General features: G+C 40.9%; 1 protein-coding gene across 2 annotated transcripts in view; it reads right to left on the reverse strand.

Annotated features, from left to right (window-relative positions):
- Window positions 1–17,191, reverse strand: part of ATAD2 (ATPase family AAA domain containing 2) — a 54,929-nt gene extending 37,738 nt beyond the window's left edge. Inside the window, exons 1-8 of one of the 2 annotated variants that reach the window (XM_079796263.1) lie at window positions 16,730–17,191; window positions 8,185–8,333; window positions 7,067–7,116; window positions 3,921–4,086; window positions 3,497–3,599; window positions 3,162–3,249; window positions 1,068–1,217; window positions 347–464 (exon numbers count right to left, since the gene is read on the reverse strand). In XM_079796263.1, coding sequence (XP_079652389.1) covers window positions 347–464; window positions 1,068–1,217; window positions 3,162–3,249; window positions 3,497–3,599; window positions 3,921–4,086; window positions 7,067–7,116; window positions 8,185–8,333; window positions 16,730–16,897 — 992 coding nt within the window. In that variant the 5' untranslated portion in view covers window positions 16,898–17,191. The remainder of the gene's footprint in view (window positions 1–346; window positions 465–1,067; window positions 1,218–3,161; window positions 3,250–3,496; window positions 3,600–3,920; window positions 4,087–7,066; window positions 7,117–8,184; window positions 8,334–16,729) is intronic. The other variant, XM_079796262.1, reaches the window with a different exon arrangement.
- Between the last annotated feature and the right edge of the window lie 4,649 nt (window positions 17,192–21,840).

A 21,840-nucleotide genomic window follows, 5' to 3' on the forward strand; every position in this document is an offset into this window, starting at 1 on the left:
TATATTTAACTTAATGTAAAGATTAAAGAAAATAGTCTACGTAAAATGCTTAATACCAAGCTAGGAATACAGTAAACACTGAAACAAAGGAAGCTCTCTATTATTAAAGTGTGGAACAACCGAGTAAACTACCTTACCATGGTAGTTACTAACAATTCCTATTAGTGGAAGCAAAAACTAGTCAGTGGTAGTAGAAATTAAAGCACTACAGGCAGAGTTAACTACTTGCCCAAATATATAATTCTAGAATTCTATTCTGATATCCTCAATCCTAAGACTCTAGAATCCTACCGTAACATAGCCACAATTATGTTGTCATAAATCAATTACTACTTCAAAACCAAACCTGTTCATTCGTTTGCAGTAAGGACTTCTTGGTCCCGCAGAAGATAATCGATATCTTGGTCTGGCAGGAGAAGCTGGGCCACTATAAAATATGTTGGGCTTTCTCTGGTGACGAGGTTCTAAAAGAAGGAGTTAGAATGTACATGACATATGAATATGTTTGAAGGTAATTTTGTTCTTCATATAAACACTTACAAAGGTGCTGCCCCTTCCATGAAAATATTAGTACACATCTACTATAGAATATTCTACAATTCGTATTTCCAATCATTTATGTCTGCAGGGCTGCTACTGAAAATATGTATAGCACATACACCAACAACCAAACATACACTGGCCATAAATAACCATTATGATTATACTGATAGATAACAGCTCACTATCAGACCTGCATGTATATGCTCATAAACATTGAGGCACAACTTTAACATAAACAATAAGCAGTTCTAGCTATATATAAACTGACAAATTAAGTAGAAAGCTGTAAGATCTAAAATAATTAAAGACAGACATGAAATTTCAAAACAGCTCATTTGCTTTGGGTAATAACTAAAATTTAACTCTTTTTCGAAGAATTGACTTATTGCACTTTTAAGATAGGTTAAGAAAGACAAAAACTATGTGTATTATGCAAAATAAAGACTAAAAAAATAATAAAAGAGGAAGGACAGTAAAGACAAAGGTAATAAAGTTACATCTCCTGGGAAAAAAATAGCACTTACTTTCCAATGGAGCCTGGTAGTAAACAGTAGCTTTTCTCTGTCTAAGATAATATCGTTTCTGATTATCTTCTTCTCCATCTTCTTCATCTTCATCATCTTCATCTTCACCATCATCTTCGTCTTCTTGGTCTTCACCCTCTTCAGATGATTCTACAATTTAAAAATATTTATTAGGATACTCACACCAAAATGTTAACACTTTTTAACATAGGGTAACTGAGAAAGAGACCCTTCTGTTAAAATGTATTTACTTCTAGATTATTATTTTTCTTTTAAATATATTTTTATTGATTTCAAAGAGGAAGGGAGAGGGAGAGATAGAAACATCAATGATGAGAGAGAATCATTGATCAGCGGCCTCCTGCACATTCCCCACTGGGGATCGTACCCATAACTTGGGCATGTGCCCTGATAGGGAATCAAAGAGTGATCTCCTGGTTTATAGGTTGATACTTAACCACCAAGCCACACCGGCCGGGCTCTCCTAGAGTATTCATAAAAAGAATCTAATTTTTTCTTTACATTTTTTTTTTAATTGATAGATTTCAGAGAGAGAGGAGAAAGGAGAAACATCAATTTGTTGTTCCATTTATTTATGCATTCATTGATTGCTTCTTGTATAAAAGAATCTAATTCTGCCCTAGCTGCTTTGGCTTGGTGGATAGAGCGTTGGCCTGCAGACTGAGGGGTTCCAGCTTCGATTCTGGTCAAGGGCACCTGCCCAGGTTGAGGGCTTGATCCCCAGTAGGGCGTGTGCAGGAGGCAGCCGATCAATGATTCTCTCTCATCATTGATGTTTCTCTCCCTCTCCCTTCCTCTCTGAAATCAATAAATATATATCTACACTAATAAAAGAGAAAGATGCAAATTGACTGTACCTTCACAATGCCCACCAGCCAATCAGGAGTGAGTATGCAAATCAAATTAACCCAACAAAGATGGCGGGATAATTTGCATACGCAGGTGCCAAGCAGCCGGGGGCGATGACGCAGGCATTCTGCACCGCCCCAGCAGCTCTGGGCCTCTGGGCAGCGTGGGAAGGCAGAAAGGCGGATCTGGCCAGAGCGAAGGCGGTGCCGGCAGCCAGGGGAAGGAAGGCCCATTCTTGCACGAAATCTTCGTGCATCAGGCCTCTAGTATATATATAAAGAATCTAATTCTTTCACAACATTAAATAATTTTTAATGAGATAAAATAATTGTAGAATTAAAAACAACTAGAGGAAGAAAAAAGGAACTAGAGAAAAAATTTAAAGGCTACTGTTATCTCTGGCCAGGTAGCTCAGTCAGTTAAGATTGTCATCCTGATACACCAAGGTGGCAGGTTCAGGTCACATACAAGAATCAACCAATGAATGCATAAATAAATGGAACAACAAATCAGTGTTTCATTTTCTCTCTCTCTCTCTCTCTCTCTCTCTCAAATCAATAAATAAAAATTTTAAAAATAAATTAAAAAAGGCTACTGTCAGTAGGTACCAAATTAAAGTTTATGGTATTACTGCTAATTTCATAAATATAGATGACTATACTTAAGCTTCAAGTAAATGTAACATGTTGACAAATTTAAGTATCTCCTTACTTAGCTTTTTGCCTTTTAAATTTCAGTTTGGACATTCCCTTCAGCCTTTCTGGCTGTCACTGAGTTACATAACTCAAATAAGAGAATAACTCAAATAATCTACTTATGATCATTTAAACACCAAACATTTAAAATGCATTTCCGACAACTGGTTTTCACTCAAGAAAATTTCTAACAGAGTATAGTAATAAGTCCTAAACAGAATAGCAAAATTTTAATAATTTCTTTTAAAAATTAAAAATAGGTAAATATGTTATCTGTAGATATGTGTTATCTTGTATTACACAAGAAAACCAGTTGCTTTAGAATAGTTGATTTCAAATACTTTCCCAAACAAAACATACTATCCTTTAAGCTCTCCCTGCCCTCACTTTTTTCTTTTAAATTATGACCACTACTCTGATCTCTCCCAAACTACCATAAAAGTCACAGCTTCTGAATAAAAAGGCTACATTCTACTAAATAAAAGTACTAATATTCAAACTCAGGGATAGAACAAGAGAAAAGACTAACCCACACTGCCTTCTTGATTATCAGTTGTTTCTTCATCAGTTCTTTGAATACTTTTTTGTTTTCCTCTTGTGTACATATTAAGATTCCCCTAAAAACATTTAAATAAAAGCCATTAACATTTAGTACACTTATTTAAAAAATTCAATAGGACCTTCCAATGTTGCTTAAAATAAATATATTTACAGCCATAAACTCTTACAACTGCAGCAATAACTAGTGACTAATCAAACAAATGCTGAATAAAACGATGATCAATTTAACCAAAAAAAATGGATAGGTATTATAGAAAAGGTTAAAGATTATCAAATCATCCCCTTGATGGAAAATATATTTACTTCTTCTGTTTCATTAAACACTGTCAAGTCTTCTAGTCCTCTCATTCGCCGTCTACGCATCTTCTTCATGTCATCCATTTTTTGAAGTACAGCTTCAGCAGTGCTTAAAAAAAATTTATATAAATATAAGCTAACACTGTAAAATATTGCATTTTAAAAAACTTAATTTTCCTTCCATTGTATTCTTTGAGTACTAGCATTTTAAATATCTCTATTTCTTAATTTACTTGTGTATTTTTTATATTTTCAAAAATAATTTAAATATGTATACAGAATTATTATAAAGTCCTCTAGTAATCATTCTCCTTTATGCTTAACATAAACTAAATGTATTAAATATTCAGGCTAGTCAAAATTTCTGACCCCTCCCCAACAAAAAGTTTTTATCACCTAAATCATCTTGATCTAAATAATTTTCACTTACTTTGTTATAAGTTTATCAAATAGCACAGACTGGTTCACACTACTGTAACGACTTCTAATCCTACAACTGCGGCGAACTTCAACATCACCATTCTCTTCATGCAAGTGTTCTGGAGTCTGAACAATGTTTCTAGTCCTCAATGACCGAGTAACTGGAATTACTTTGTCTTCATAGATGAATACATGAAAATAAGTAGAAATAGCACTTTAAAAAGAACTCTAAAATAAACGACTGAACAGCTACACTTTCACATAACAGAATTATAGTATCTTGAACTTAGCCTTTATTAAAATATTAGAAAACAAAAATGAAGTTACAACATACTCTTATCATATAGTCCAGCCATTCCATTCTCAAGAGAAAAGGAAAGATATATATAACACAATGACTTGTACACAAATGTTCAAAGCTGTTTTGTGCTAGCACCAAACTGAAAACAACCCAAACATCCAACGAAAGATGAATAAAGAAATTGGGTGGGGGGGGGGGGGGGAGGGAGAGAGAGAGAAAGAAAGAAATTGTGGGAAACAACCTAACTGCCCATCAATGGATGAATGGATAAAGAAGACATGGAGCGCTGGCTAGTGTGCTCAGTGGTTAGAGGGTCAGCCTGTGTACTGAAGTATCTCAGGTTCGATTCCCAGTCAAGGGCACGTACCTGGGTTGCAGGTTTGATCCCCAGCCCAGTCAGGGTGTATGTGGGAAGCAACTAATCGATGTGTCTCTTTCACATGGATGTGTTTCTCTCTCTCTCTCCCCCCTTCCCTTCCACTCTCTAAAAGTCAGTGAAAAAATATTCTCAGGTAAGGATTAACAAACAACAACAACAAAAAAGAAGGGGAATATAATTAGTCCTCACGTAACACTCTTCTAAATAGGTTCTGTGACTTTAAGCAAAATGACACATAATGAAATCAATTTTACATTAGGCTAATTAATTTAAAGAATTAAGTTCCTACAGCATCTCATCAATGTTATAAGAGATGTAAGAGATGAGGTTAGCCCTGAATAGTGTGGCTCAGTTGGTTCTGCATTGTCCTGTGCACCAAAAGGTTGCCGGTTTGACTCCCAATCAGGGTACATGCCCAGGTTTCAAGTTCCATCTCTGGTAGGGGGCCTGCAGGAGGCAGCCAATCAATGTTTCTCTCTCTCTCCCTTCCTCTCTCTCTAAATATCAATAAAAATATTAAAAAAGAAACGACATTAAACAAAATGACATTATTCGAGGACCTGCTGTATACACACAATGAACTATTATAAGAAAGAAGGACATCTTGCCATTTGCAATAACACAGATGAACTTTGAGAGCATTATGCTAAGTGAAATATGTTAGATGGAAAAAGAGGAATACCACATGATATCACTTATATGTGGAATCTAAAAAAGCTAAACTCATAGCAAGAGACAAAAATGCTGGTTGCCAAGGGCTGGATGGTAAAGGTTAAAGAGAGATGTTGGTCAGAGAGTACAAATTTCTAGCTATGAGTAAGTTCTGAGGATCTACAGCAGAGTGATTATAGTTAATGATACTGTAATACATACTTGATAGTTGTTAAGAGAGTAGATGTTAAATATTCTCACCACAATAAAGAAATAGTAATCATGTGACAAGATGCAGGTGTCAGCTAAGCTATTTTAGTAATCATTTTACAATATATAGGAGTATCAAATCAATATTCCTTTAACACTTTAAACTTATACATCATTATATGTCAACTAGAGGCCTGGTGCATGAAATTCGTGCACGGTGGAGGGTGATGTCCCTCAACCCAGCCTGCACCCTCTCCAATCTGGGACCCCTCGGGGGATGTCTGACTGCCGATTTAGGCCCGATTCATCATTCATCGGACATCCCTCTAGAGCGGACCTCTGCTCTAGAGAGCAGTTGGACATCCCTCTCACAATCTGGGACTGCTGGCTCCTAACGGCTCACCTGCCTGCCTGCCTGATTGCCCCTAACTGCTTCTGCCTGCCAGCCTGATCACCCCCTAACCACTCCCCTGCCGGCCTGATTGACGCCTAACGGCTCCCCTGCCGGCCTGGTTGCCCCCAACTGCCCTCCCCTGCCAGCCTGATCACCCACAACTTCCCTCCCCTGCCGGCCATCTTGTGGAGGGAATCTTTTGATGTCGTTGCAGCGGCCATCTTGTGACAACATCGCATGACTCCACCTAGGCTTTTATTATATAGGATTATATCACAATAAAACTGGTGGGGTGGGGGGATGGGACAGGACAAATTGTGGTATCTATAATAATAAAAGCGTAATATGCTAATTAGACCGGACGTCCTTCGGGACGACCTTCCGGACGAAGCTGGGGCTGTGAGGGAAGCCCAGGTCCCGGGTGCGTGCTTGCGGCCAGAGGGAAGCCCATACTGGCAGCTGAGGGAAGGAAGGCCTACTCTTGCATGAATTTTGTGCATCGGGCCTCTAGTATTTATATAATGGAAAACTGCTCAGCAACAAAGGCAACAACATAGATGATTCTCAAAGTAATTATGCTGTGTACCCAGACCGTAAAAGAATGCATACTATATAATTCTACTTATAGAATTATAAAATTATAAGTAGAGTATGCTAGAAAATGCAAATGAATTGATAGTGATAAAAAGCAGATTGGTGGATACTCAGGAACTTTGGGGGATAGAGGGCATGGAGAAGGTTGGGGGGTCAGGAGGGATAAAGGGATCTGAGAAAATCTGGGGGGGGGGTGATGGTTATCTTCACTACCTTATTGTGGTGATGTCACAGCATATACTTTTGTCAAAATCAAACAAACTATACTTTAAATAAGGGAAGTTTATTGTATGTATTGCAATGCACCTATAAACAAAACATCATGTTTTTTAAACATTCAAAATGCCTTTAGTCCTGGCCAGTGTTGCCCAATAATTAGAGAGTTGGCCTTCACTCCGAAGGATCTCAGGTTCAATTCCTGGTCAAGGGCACATACCTGGGTTGTTCCCTGGCCCTGGTTGGGGTGAGTGTGGGAGGCAACTGATCAATGTATCCCTTTCACACCGATGTTTTCCTCTCTCTTTCTCTCCCTCTCTCCCTCCATTTCTCCCACTCTATCTAAATTCAATGGAAAAATATCTTAGGTAAGAATTAACAACATCAAAAAATGCCTTTAACATTACTTACCTTCTTTGCACTCTTCTTTTTTTTTATCAGCCTGCTGTCTGGCCAACTGCCTATTGAAAAAAATTAAATAATTCAAAATAATTGACATAATTTTAAATCCTCTATTTCATAATATACAAAGTAGGACAAAAATTTAAATCAGCTTGGAGAGTAAGTAACTGTAGATACATAAAAACCTACAAACACTAAAAAAAATAGCTTGAAAATATTTATGCTTACATAAATTACTAGAGGCCTAGTGCATGAATTCGTGCACTAGTGAGGTCCCTCGGCCTGGCCTGCGGGATCGGGCCAAAACTGGCTCTCCAACATCCCCCGAGGGGTCCCAGATTGTGAGAGGGCGCAGGCCAGGCCAAGGGACCCCACCGGTGCACGATCGGGGCAGAACGCAGGAGGTTGGCCAGCCGGGCGGGACTGTGGGAGGGCTCCAGGTTGTGTCTGGCCTGTTTCGCTCAGTCCCCATCGGCTGAACCCCAGCAGCAAGCTAACCTACTGGTTGGAGTGTCTGGCCCCTTGGTGGTCAGTGCACATCATAGTGAGCGGTTGAGCGGCCTTAGCATATCACTAGCATATTATGCTTTGATTGGTGAATGGACGACCGGACGACTGGACACTTAGCATATTAGGCTTTTATTATATAGGATGGCTAACAAAGTCTGAGAAACCTGTTGTGAAACAGGCTCATAGACTTTTCATAAGAAGAGCCCCTCCTTCCATACCATGTAGGTCTATTTTTATAAACTAGGTTCCAATTAGATACTAGGGACACAATGATTGAAGGGGTGTTTTACTTTTCCTTTCCTTTTTGCCTACCGAGGAAGGGGAGCACTTTTCCCCTTATAGCAGTTGGTAAGCTGTTTCTTAGATAGTAAATATTTTAGGCTCGTGTGCATATAGTCTCTATCACAAACATTCACACAACTCTAGCTTTGAAGGAGGAAAGCAATCATAAACAGAATGAATGGGCTTGGGTGTATTTCAATAAATCTATTTATAAATGACATTTTATAACCCTGGAATCTTGATGAGCAGTCAAGAATACACTTAAAAATTAAATGCAAATCCTAAAATGTTACTTTAAAACTATTCTGAATTAGCATTTGGAAAACTTGTATTACCTTGTAAAATGCCTGCCATTAGCATGTTTCTCCGTTACTTCCATATTCTTATCAAAACTAGAATCTGAAGAATTCTGTGCATTTTTTCTCAAAGTCCTTAAAACACGTTTCCGGTGGTAGGTTTCAACTTCCTTAACTGAAGACCCATCCTTCAAGAAAAATTAAGAAGGCCATCTAAGTGTTTATTTAGTCAAAATTCCCAAGTTAAACTACTCCAAGAGTGTTCTCTGATTACAAGTTTGTACAACTGCTTTTTGTGCAGAATCATTTTTGTATTTTCCCAACAGTATCTAGAATGATTTTATGATATCAGCAATGTCTATGAAATGGCTAATGTAAGACATGAATTTTAAAATATATATATTTTTATTGATTTCATAGAGGAAGGGAGGAGAGAGAGAGAAACATCAATGGTGAGAGGGAATCATTGATCAGCTGCCTCCTGCATGCACCTACTGGGGATCAAAAATCCGCAGGCCGATGCGCTCTCCACTGAGCCAAACCAGCTATGGCAAGACTTATTATTGAGACTTATAGTTCTATTTCACAGTGAGTAGTTTAGACAGAAGTTTTCCATCACTGAAAAAAAAAGTTGTGATAGTTCATAACACTAAGTACTGCTTTTTTTAAGGCTACAGAAATTGGAAAGATACACACACACCGCTGTCTGTCATGCAATCACTGAGCAATCTTAAAATAACTAGACAATCAGAATTATAATTTTGGCTTGAAAGACAAAAAGGAGTTACCTATTTCACCCAGATAATGCAACAACTGAATTCAAAGACTGCTTAGGTATATTAATCTATTATAAAAACCAGAGTTTTATGTAACTATTTTTTGCACAATAGACTTCATGAGCTACAGAGCTTCTATCATAAACTATTCAAAAGTTCATATGCACCTCATGTATAAAGGATACTTTTACATTAGAAGGCAAAAGTACCTAACAACTCTACAAAGTAGAGGCTTGGTGCATGGATTCGTGCACTGGTGGGGTCCCTCAGCATAGTCTGTGGGGAGCAGGCCGAAACCGGCAGTCCAACACCGCCTGCCACTCCTGCTCATCCCAGCCCCACTGCACCTGCCGCCGCTCCGCTGTGGTCTCCGGGCTGCGGTGGCCAGCCATGAGCCCTATGTCTGGTACCCGCTGGTCAGGTGAGTGGCACTCCTGCTGTGGGAGTGCACTGACCACCAGGGGGCAGCTCCTGCATTGAGCATCTTCCCCCTTGTGGTCAGTGCGCATCATAGCGACCGGTCGTTATATATATACTAGAGGCCCAGTGCACGAAATTCGTGCACATGGGGTGTGTGTCTCCCTCAGCCCAGCCTGCACCCTCTCCAATCTGGGACATCCCTCCCACAATCCAGGACTGCTGGCTCCCAACTGCTCACCTGCCTGCCTTCCAGATTGCTTCTGCCTGACAGCCTAATCACCCCCTAACCACTCCTCTGCCAGCCTGATTGATGCCTAACTGCTCCCCTGCCAGCCTGTTTGCCCCTAACTGCCCTCCCCTGCAGGCCTGGGTCCCCCCCAACTGCCCTTCCCCGCAGGCTCAGTCGCCCCCAACTGCCCTCCCCTGCAGGCTTGATCGCCCCCAACTGCCCTCCCCTGCTGGTCTGATCGCCCACAACTGCCCTCCCTTGCAGGCCTGGTCCCTCTCAAGTGCCCTCCCCTGCTGGCCATCTTGTGGCAGCCATCTTCTGTTGGAGTGATGGTCAATTTGCATATTACTCTTTTATTAGATAGGATAGAGGCCTGGTGCACAGGTGGGGGCCAGCTGGTTTGCCCTGAAGTATGTCCCGGATCAGGGTGGGGGTTCCCTTGGGGCATGGAGCAGCCTGGGTGAGGGGCCTGTGGTGGTTTGCAGGCCGGCCACGCCCCCGTAGACCAAAGCCGGAGGCCCTGGTATCTGGGGTTTATTTATCTTCTATAATTGACACTTTGTAGCCTTGAGCAGAGCCAAGCCTCCTGCTTGCTCCGGGGCCGCAGCCTTTTTTGTTGGGATTTATCTTCCATAATTGAAACTTTGTAGCCTTGAGTGGAGGCCTGGGCCGGCCAGGGTGTGCGAAAAGCTTGGCTTCCTCCATCACCGGGGAAACCCAAGACTCCTGCTTGCTCCGTGGCCGCAGCCATCTTGGTTGGGTTAATTTGCATATTCACTCCTGACTGGCTGGTGGGCGTGGCTTGTGGGTATAGATGAGTGATGGTTAATTTGCATATTACTCTTTTATTAGATAGGATAGATGCCTTACTACTCTGAAAATTGATAAGGTTGAAAAACCAGGAAGTGTTTAAAAATTAATCCTCCCTGCCCCCACAGGCTTTACCCAATTATTTCATTTTATTGAGACATTTTGTCATTTGATTTTGTTTGGGCCAGAATATTGATTGGTTCACAAAATAAAGATATGTATACCACAAGGATTTGTGTAAGAACTGGGAAAATACTTAGTAAAATACTAAGTCATATGTATGATTTGTTAGCACTTTTATCAGTGTACTTTTATATGATACATGGGTGGGCAAAAGTAGGTTTACAGTTGTAATACAAATAAATTATACAATAATTAATAAATAATAATAAACTATTCTGTGTACTCACAACTGTAAACCTACTTTTACCTATCCCTATATTTAAGGATGTTTGAAAAAAATGATACCTACACTTTTAGGTAAGTGTATTATTTTTAAAACAAACACCTACATCTTGATGGGTGTAAGGTAATATAAGACTTTCCAAGGAAAATTTGAGGAGAATATTTCCAGATTCTCAACTTCCACAGGTACTTTTTCTTAAAACTGACTTGCCTGAGAAGGCAACCTTAACTAACAAGGCACCCTCTTTCATTTACCCAGAGTCCTATCTCTCTCTCATTTTGAATCTTACTATTGTGGACTGCCTTCAGGCATTACAAACCTTCACAAAGCCAAACAAAGAAAACACTAGGGTAGGTGTTAAGTAATTGAATGACTAAGCTAAGCAACAAAATCCTTACCTTTGTTAAAGTGGTTTCCAATTCTTTGTTTTCAACAAAATTGAAAAAAGACCTAAATAAGCTAAGAGACCATTAAAAATAAATTTTGGCAAATGATTTTTGGCATGAAAAGCCAGAAAAACTGGATGGCACTGCTAAGCAAACTTCTTTCATTACATTCTACTTATTTGTATGAATGTTTTCAGTGCTTAAAATTATAAAAACAATGGAACTGATGTCAAACACTGTCTATAGCAATAAAATTTATCTACAGATACATGAATTGGGTGGGCAGGATTTCACACATGAAATCCTAATGAAATCTTACTTCCCATGCTTAATCATGTTAATCAAAATGTTTATGTTGTTTTGTTCAGTTGAATAGTAATTATAATTCAATACACAAAAATTTTATATCGGAGCCTTGTGAGCATAGAAAAGTAGGAAAAAAGTTCAAATTTTGTTTTACAAATATATAAACAAATTTAAAGCATAAAAATATATCAAGATAAAATGCTGTGGATTAAGTGGATTGGAAATGCAAATTACAAGAGGGGATAAAGAGTCAAGATAAAATTTGTGACTGCTAAGAAAGCTTATTCATGTATTATTTTAATGTTCTTAAGACAGGTATTAAATAACTATGGTTTTTAAATTCCAGTGGATACTTGTAATAGTTTTAGTTTTATTTTTTTTAATATATTTTTATTGATTTCAGAGAGGAAGGGAGAGGGAGAGAAAGAAACATCAATGATGACAGAGAATCATTGTTTGGCTGCCTCCTGCATGCCCCCAGCTGGGGATCAAGCCTGCAACCCGGGCATGTGCCCTTGACCAGAATCGAACCTGGGACCTTTCAAGTCCAAAGGCCGACGCTCTATTCATTGAGCCAAACCGACTAGGGCAATAGTTTTATTTTTTAATGATGACATTAAAAGATGATAGAAATGATCTCCATTGTAACTCTTTAAACCAACTGGGGTGGGAGAAATTTAGCAGTTTAAAAATGTACAACAGAATATAGACCTAGCTGATTTAGCTCAGTGGATAGAGCCTCCCCCTGCAGACTGAAGGATCCCAGGTTAGATTCCAGTCAAGGGCACATGCCCAGTTGTGGGCTCGATCCCCAGTATGGGGCGTGCAGGAGGCAGCTGATCAATGATTCTCTCTCATCATTGATATTTCTATCTCTTTCTCCCTCTCCCTTCCTCTCTAAAATAAAAAAAAAAAAAATTAAATGTACAATAGAATATAGAGCTAAATTTTTTTTTTTTGAAACTCAGAAGAAAACAGTAAAATAAGCATTTTTTGGGGACAATATTTATTTGAGGCTCCTAGAGTCATCAAATTCATAGAGACAGAACATAGAATGGCGGTTACCAGAGGCTGGGAGGAGGGAAGAATGGGGAGTTAATGTTTAATTGGTACAGAGTTTTTGAAGATGAAAAAATTCTGGAGATGGATAGTGGTGATGGTTGCAGAACAATGTGACTATACTAATGCTATAAGCTGTACATTAAAAAAAATGGTTAAAATGGTAAATTTTATATATCTGTATTTTAACAAAAAAGAAAGTAAATGTCACCATATTCTTAGGGATAATAAGTATCTTTCCATAGGAAAAAAGATTCCTTGAGAAACATGGCATAAGTGAACCTTTCATTTGTGTAGTGAGTGGCTTAGTCCATCCTTCCTAAATAAGCACGGGCTCTCCTTATGTGCAGGAAAAAAATAAAAACAGGTTTTGGGTTAATCAGCTAGAGGTACACATGGGAGAATTTTAAAATATCAGTAACTTTCAAAAATGTTTCTTATAAAAGACATTATGTGAAGTGAAAGCAGCAATCACAGATAACACACATTAACCTTTTGGTGTACACAGCATTCTTTTCCTATGCAAAAATATTCATTTAAAAATTGGGATAATCCTATTTATGTTTTGTAACTCTTCTAGTAATACAAACATTTTCCCATGTTGTGAAATATTATTCTAAAATCTTTTTAAATGAATCAATAGTATTCTACCCATTACATGAATGCATTTAACAAATTGCTTAATATATCACAATTAGGTTATCTGCAATTTTTGTGTGTCATAGATAAATTATGTACATTTGATGTCCAAAGAAAACTAGCGCAATTATTAAATCAAAATAATTCTCAAGAGGTAAGTTAAAAGCCAACTCATAATGGCAATTAACACTGAATGATAAAAATGGGGACTTTCACTTTCTATTTTTTACATTTTTACAACATGCAGTACCAGAAAAAGTTTCCCTAAGAAGTAAAAAACAAAGAGAAAATATAATCTGAAAACTAATAATCCTGGAGATGTAATGCCCTCATTTATTCTTTGGCTAAAACCTACTTAATTATTGAGAGCACTGATAATTCTTTAAAAGTGTTAAAAGAGGAAAAATATATTGTTAGATTGTAAGTCTATTACAAGTTTTTAAAAAATCCCCCATATGTTGTACACATCAAAGTCGAGTTTAGAATATCTTTTCCAACTTTTAAATAAATATACAATGAAAATACAGTATCTTCCACAGGCTATAGCATGTTTTACTTTACCTAACTTAGAGAATAAAAAGTGTACATAAACACAATCCAGAAGTAACGTACAATCACCACCAAACAAACGCTTTACTATCCATCCTTAACTGAGTCTTCAGTGTCAGAAACAACCCTAAATCTAATAAATGAGAGCCCAGACCTGTGAAAGCATAGAAATAGACAATGGCTAGTCTAACTCTGAAGGAAAAGGAAACCAGAGGGGGCATCCAAACTCATAAAGTTGGTAAATATAAGCAAAAGTTTAAAAAATTAAAACAAAAAGTTCAGAGAATCCATACAAATCAGGAGAAAAAATCCTTAAGCCCAGTTGAGTGAGATCATATTCAAACCATAGAATGAGGGCCCAGCCAGTGTGGCTCAATGGTTGAGTGTCGACCCATGAACCAGGAGGTCACAGTTTGACTTGCAGTCAGGGCACATGCCCAGGTTGTAGGCTCAATCCCCAGTAGGAGTCGTGCAGGAGACAGCTGATTGATGATTCTCTCTCGTCACTGATGATCTTTTTCTCCCTTTCTCTCTCTGAAGTAAAAAACAATATTATATGTGTGTGTGTATATATATATAAAATTTAAATGTAGAATGTGGTTAATAAATAGATGACTATAGGCAGGTACCTTCAGAATTTAAAGATAAGGTCAGCCTCTGAGATTAGATGGAAAAAAAAATCCAAGTTAATGAATATGAATAAATTTAACCATCTTTAAAAGTAACTTACCTTAAGAAATACTCTATCAATGACTGGTTGAGGAGGCTAAAAAATACTATTAGACCCAAATAAAACCAGGGTGTTAAGCTTCTGAAATACATGATAAATGCCAAAAAAAGGGCAAGCTATAATTTAATCAAATGCATTGATTGTCCCCAAATTAGAAAATAGTCTAATCACAAAGGTATGTTTCTTATTTGGTATTGGTGGGCTTTGTCAACATGAATACACCGCTCTTCAGGATTATCCATTTATTTTGATCCAATCCCATGCTCACTTGGTCCACAGAGGATTTATAAAAGCGAGGAATACTATGTCTCAAAAAGATATAAGCCAGGCCTGGAAAAAAATCCTTCCTACCCTACAACAGCTAGCTGAGTGCTAATTGCTCAACCACCACGTCACAGAAATGACATTTATGGCAAACAGTCTCTGTATACGTTTTGCTGTTAGGTCTCCTTTGCTAGACCAAGTTCTGTTAGAGCAAGCACAATCCACAACACATATGTACATAAGGGTGGAAAACAGGGAGGCCAGTCAAGAACCTATTTTAATAATCCAGGCAACAATGTCTTGAATCAGCATGGCAATAATGAGAAGGAGCTGAGAAGTGGTCTGAATGCATGGTGAAAGCAAGCCAACAAAACTTGCTAATATAAAATGAAAGAGGAGTCAAGGATGACTCCAAGGCTTTTGGCCTGAGGAACTGCAAAGACAGAGTCCTCACTACAGTACATGCCAAGTGTTCAGGTAATCTCCTTACATGCATGATCACATTCAATTCACACTACCCAGGTGGTGGGTATCACCTTTTAACATGTAGGAATCTGATTACTGGTAAGTTGAGATTCAAAATAACAGCTGTTCTAAGCACCTAGGTTATTTAGCCAGTACTCAATACATTATTGCAGTCACAGGATCCAGCATTGTCCTCAAAATGATAAACATTCCATACATTATCTACTGAAATAATTACTTTTTTTGAACACAGGTTGAGTTCAGTGCAGAAATAAAGAGTCTGGCCTCCCCAGATCTCTACCAGCTTCTGCACACGCTGGAGAAACAGACCCTGAAAGTCAGGAAATCGTTTTTATAATCGTTTCAGAACCACAATCTCAGAGATGGGACAGGAGCTCTTCCACTGCCCTGCTGTAGATGCAGCATCTGCCACAGAAACTGACACCGCATTTCAGACAGTGAACGCCCCCAACACCACGTTCTGTCCCTCCCCCTTCGCCCCCACCTCCGCTGGGTCTCTCATTCCCACTTGCAGCTCCTAACCCTCTCTCTGGCCCTACTCTCCCCGCACCCCCCCCCCCCCCAACAGACCTAGACTCCCCGCCGCCTTCATTCCCCTGGTGCTGCTTCCTCCACTTCGCCAACCTTTGGCGAATGCGGTCCCCTCCACCTGTGCCTTCTGCAGGGGCGGGGCGTGGAGGGGACTCTCCCTCGAAGGAGAAGCCCGTCTTTCTTTCAAAGGAGCATCGACTGCTCCCAGCCCTCGGAAACTTCCCTACAGACGCTGCCGGGAACTGCAGCGCGCTGCAACAGGAAGGGTTTGGGAGGCTGAGGGACCCAAGCCCCCACCGGGGAGCTGCCATTCACTGGTTACCTTCGGGAGTCAGTTTCTTCATCGGCCGGGTACACACATTCTAACTCCCCCGCGCTCACCGAGCGGTTCCGAGGCTCGAGTGACGCGGCTGTGCGTGAAATGTTGGTCTCCATCCCTGCACATTATGCAACCTGGCACTTAGGCACCGCGCTCTGATTACGGAACCTCTCCGGATCGTAAATGGAGGTCAGGGAACCGGCCTGACAATCCTCCTATCCCCGCGGCCCCCAACACCTTCCCTGTGCGTACAGGTCACTGTCAGGACCTGCGTCTTGGACTCGACGGATGCGAACCTAGGGCGGGAGCCTGGGCAAAGTGTGTGAGGTGGGGGGGGGGGGGGGGGGCAGCCCCCCAAACTAAGTAAGGCTCGCCCCCTCAACTGCACTTCAGCTCCGGAGGGCTTCGGCTTCCTCTGGCGTAAAAGTGGGTCGTCACGGCTTGGCCCGTTTCCTGGCAGCCCGGTCTCTTCACCCGACCCACACCCCGTGGGGCTCCGGTCTGAAGGAGCCTTCCATTTTACCCGCCCTCGACAGCACTCCTCCCAACGGCCTCCCCCGCCCCCCAACTGTCACCCGGCCGCGCCGCCCACCCCCCGGGGCCCCACCCGAGCAGCGAGCCGCGAGCAGTCCCTCCGGCCCGGCCCCGGGGGCCCGCCCCAGGCCGGTACTCACTCCCACGGCGGCCGCGGGGACGGCGGACTGCTCAGCGGCGCGGGCCGAGCGCAGCCGCCTCCGGCCGATGCGTTCCAAGCTGAGGAACTCGCTGGACAGGTCCAGGGAGCTCGTGGCCGAAGCGGCGGAGTGGCCGTGCAGCTCCAGACTGCTGCGGAGGACCACCATCTTCTCTCGGCCCGGGCCCCGGCGTGGGCGGCGGGCGGTGGGTCCGAGCGGCGGGCGGCGGGGTCCGAGCGGCGGGCAGCGGGCGCCCAGGCTCTTCCGCGCTCTGAATTCTGGCGCCACTAGCTCGGTGCCCGCGACGGCAGCGCGCGCGTCGGGGATCCCTCCGCCGCCGGTCCCGCCCACGCCGCCCCCTACCGCGGCGGGCTCCAAACTCTCCTCCCGGTCTGTGGAGCGAAGGACTTCGGACAAGGTGGAGGAGAACCCGCACCCACAGTACTGAGGCCCTGAGCGGACCGTGGCGGGAGAACGCTGCCTTAGTTTCCTTACATAGTTCCGGTTCGCGGGTCTCGGCGGAGGGAGACGGCGGGTAGCGGCGCGCCGTCCCGTTTGGAATTTTGGCGCGAGGCTGTCTGAGGGGGAAGGGAGGCTGCCGCTCGCTCTGATTGGTTGGCGGCGGCCCCGGCGACTTCGGCCCGCCCCTTAGGACACCTGCCTCCAGCTTCCTCCGTGCGGGCTGCAAATGCAAAATGTGGAGCCCTTGCCCGGAGGGGATGAAGCGCTTGGCCTTTGTTGAGTTTGGGCTTGAATCCACAAGAGGTTTTTGTTTTGTTTTTTTTTTTTTTTTATTGATAGCTTAACCTGAACAAGTTCAAAAGCAAACAGAAAGGGAGTTAAAAGCGCAGGTTCCCTACCCAAAACTGCCATATCCCACGTGCACGATCTTAAGCAAATTACTCACCTCTCCGGGTCTTAATTTTCCTCTTTAAACTAACTGTAATAATAATACCTAAAGTTATAAGATATTACTATACTTCAGAACCGTGTCTACAATTATAAATGTTACTGTTATAGAATTACCCCGGGGGAAAGGCTTCTTTAAGATTACAGCAGTTACTTGACTACTTTGAAATAGATAACATGCTGAATGATCAGAATGTGAGTGTTCTAGTGAAACAGAAACAAAAGCTATTTATTGATGCGGCTAACTACATTTACTTAATTCCGACATTTATTAAATATTTATTGAGCATCTATTATGTGCTGGGCACTATGCTAAGCACCGAGGATGCAGCAGTGAACAAAAAGCAAAAATGCCCTCATACAACTTCAATTCTGGTGGAAGGAGAAAGACAAACTAAATGATTTGTAAAAAAAAAAAAAAAAAAAAAAAAAAAAAGGTGGTCACAGAAATATAAAGTAGGGAAAGGGAAAGAAAGTGCATTTTTAAACAGGGTGATGAGAGTAAGTCTGACCCAGATAATAGAAGTGCAAGCAAAGGAAAGGGGAGGATAGGGAGGATCAAAAAGGAAAGAGCAGCTAATAGCAGATCCTGCAGGGCTGTGGACCTCAGCTGTTTTTTTTTTTTTGTTTTTTTTTTTATAAGTGAAATGAAAAGACATCACAGGATTTTGAACAGAGAAGTGACTTATTCTGACTTTTTAAAAGAATCCCTTTGGCTCCAGCATGGAGAAGGCAATATTTGGGACATACTTATACTAAGAAAAATTGTTGTTTATCTGAACTTCAATTTTAATGGAGTGTCCTATATTTTTATTTGCTAAATATGGCAAACCTAGTTAGGAGGACACTGCAGTTACCCAGGCAAGAGATGATGGTGACATAGTGTGAGAGCAGTGGAGATCATGGAAAATGGTCAAATTATGGGTATATTGGAAAGAAAGAGCAAAGTGAATTTTCTGGTTAATTGGATTTCAGCATTAGAGAAAGAGAGGAATCATGGATGACTGCAAAGTTTGGTCTTTTGTTTGCATGGCTTTTTGTTTGAGCTAATGAAAAGATGAAGCTACACTTAGATGGAGAAGGCTATGGCTAAAGCAAGTCTGGAGCCAATATTAGCAATTCCTTTTGATGCACATTTAAGATACAGAATTATTATATATTCTACACTTGAAATTTTACCTTTAAAAAGTTTTCAATACCTGAAATTAATACAAAATAAGTATTGAATGTAAACTGTGATTGAAAAATAAATTTTAAAAAATGCATATCTAAAAAAGATATTTATGAATTGTTCATAATGTCAAAAACTGAAAACAACTGTAATGTCCCTCAGTGAGGCCTCACTTAAAAAGAATGTGATGCCCTAGCTGGTTTGGCTCAGTGGATAGAGTGTCAGCCCAGACTGGAGGGTCCCTCGGTTGCAGGCTCAGTGCCTGGCCACAGTCGATGTGTGTCTCTCACATTGATGTTTCTCTCTCTCTGTCTCCCTTCCTTCCACTCTCTCTAAAAATCAATTGAAAAATATCCTCAGGTGAGGATTAACAATAACAAAAAAGAAACGTTATACAATCATTAAAAAGTATGAATGTAACTGTTAATTATATGGAAAGTTTTAATTATATGGAAAATTATATTTGTACAATACATTGTAAATTGTTAATAGGATCATAGAGTTCCATCTTAAAAAAAACACACAACGATATGTGTATATTTGCATTGGAAAAAGCCTAGAAGAAACTACAACAAAATGTGAATGGTTAATTTCTGCATAGTAATATAAATGGTTGTTGTGTAGTTTCTTTGCACTTTTCTCAATTATTATGATTTTGCATTGACTATGTATTAATTTTATAATTAAAAAAGCTTTAAATGGCTGCTTATCAAATATAAATGGAAGAGGAAAGAATCATATTTAAAGTCAAATAGTCTACCCTTCTGACATGTTCACTTTTCTTTATGAATATTCAAATAGTGGCCCAGTGCACGGATTTGTGCACATTGACAGGAAATTAATTAGAAGAAATACTTTAATATCGCTATTCGCCCTTTCTCTATAATAGAAGTGTCAACCAAATTCACGATCGACAATGACAGATTGAAACACACGCGTGCAATTGGTGCCAGCGAGAGCTTTATAGGTATTGCGCATGCACAAGTCAGCTTGTATATATGTAGAATAAACTTGCTTAATTAGTCCTGCTTTCTGATGTAGCTGAACTTTTTCCAGCCCAGTGAAGCACCCCAACTTGTCTTTCAGGTAATTGTCAGCAACACAGCAGTAAATATCAACATGAAGCAGATTATTACTGTAGATCACGCAGTGAGAACAAAGGGTAAAATATTTAACTGCAGCAGTGTTTGACTATATACTGCGCAGTGAGAAAATATGAAGTCATTTTCAAGGTCCACCATTTCTTACTTCTTTTCAGTTGGGTCAAGTTTCTAAGTTTTCTAAATCTCCGTTTTCGGGCTAATGAAAAGAAAATAGGATTCCACCAAGTCTCCTATCTACCTACTCCAGGACTTCTGTGAGGATCAAATGAGATGAGGCATGCGAAAATGCTTCACAGACATTTGGTTACAGTGTGAAATGTTTGGACCTGGCTATAAAGCAAGTCATGTTCCTGGGCTGAAGAAACTGCAAGGAGGCTAGTTGTTGCTAGGTTGAGGAAGCTGGGCGTTGCTATGTGACATCATTACCCAGCGCACACAGTGACCATTTCCAGGCTGGTCTGGTCTGTGGGCCGCATTTTGCGCCATGGGGTGTCGGTAGCATTGGCTGCAATTTGGTGGTGTGTCTCTCTGGGGTGGTGGCAGGGCCTGTGTCCCACTTGGGGGAAGCCAAGTGTTGCTTTGTAGGCACCAGGTCCGCAGTGCTAGTGCGCGTCACGGCAGCTCCTGCATTGAGCATCTGCCCCCTGGTGGTCAGTGCACATCATAGCAACCAGTTGGACAGTTGGACACTTAGCATATTAGCCTTTTATATATATAGATAACAATGTATACAAAGGGCTTCCACCCAAAAGGCATATGACTTTGTGATTTTGTTAGATAGTATCAAATTGCCTTCCACGGAAATTATAGCAGTCATTTTAGTTCTTTTAAAAAAAGCAAAGAAATAGAAATTTCAGAACAACCATAGACAGAGCCAGCCAAAGGGTTTTCCTATCCCTTTATTCTCTCTCCCACAATATTAAGGATTACCACACTTGCTTCAGCCTTCAGTTGGTGCAGCAGGTTGATTCATGTACCCTAAAAGGATATGTCTAAGTTATAAACTTTAGTACCTGTAAATATGACCTTATTTGGAAATATGGTCTTTGCAGATGTAATTAAAGATCTTTTTTAAAAAAATATATATTTTATTGATTTTTTACAGAGAGGAAGGGAGAGGGATAGAGAGTCAGAAACATTGATGAGAGAGAAACATCGATCAGCTGCCTCCTGCACACCTCCTACCGGGGATGTGCCCGCAACCAAGGTACATGCCCTTGACCTGAATCGAACCTGGGACCTTTCAGTCCGCAGGCCGATGCTCTATCCACGGAGCCAAACCGGTTAGGGCGTAATTAAAGATCTTGATAAGAGATCAGCCTGGATTTATGGTGGGCCCTAAAAACCCAGTGATTGGTGTCATAAAAGAGAGGGAGATTTGACACAACAGAGACACTAAGCAAAGGTAACGTGAAGATGGAGGCGGAAATTGGAGTGATACATCGTTAAACCAAGAAACACCAAGGATTGCCAGCAACCACCAGTAGGAGGGAGGTATGGAAGGATTCTCCCTCAGAACCTCCAGAAGGAACCAACCCTGCTGACACCTTGATTTCACACTTTTGGCCTCCTGAATTGAGGATTAATTTGTGTGCTTTTCCCGCACCTAGTTTGTGGTCATTTGTGACAGCAGCCTTAGGAAACTTAAAGAGCTGGCCTAGAACTGGCCTTTGGCAAGTAGTACTTCTTTCCTTTTCCACAGTCTTCAGCTATTGCAGATAGGAGTGACCCGATTTAGGCAAAGAAGGGGCGATGGAAACTGAGGTTCTTTCCCACACCGCCTGACTCAAACAGGGTCAAGTTTGTTGTTGTTGTTATTGTTTTCCTTAAGTGTGGCAGAAAAGAGGGCTGAGGTAAGAGCTAATCAAAATTCCATTACCTCATTTGAGATGAGGTCATAGGTGGGTCTCTCTCTTTTGGTAACAAAG

The sequence above is a fragment of the Cnephaeus nilssonii genome, assembly GCF_951640355.1.
Source record: "Cnephaeus nilssonii genome assembly, chromosome: 18".
NCBI classification, from domain to species: domain Eukaryota; kingdom Metazoa; phylum Chordata; class Mammalia; order Chiroptera; family Vespertilionidae; genus Cnephaeus; species Cnephaeus nilssonii.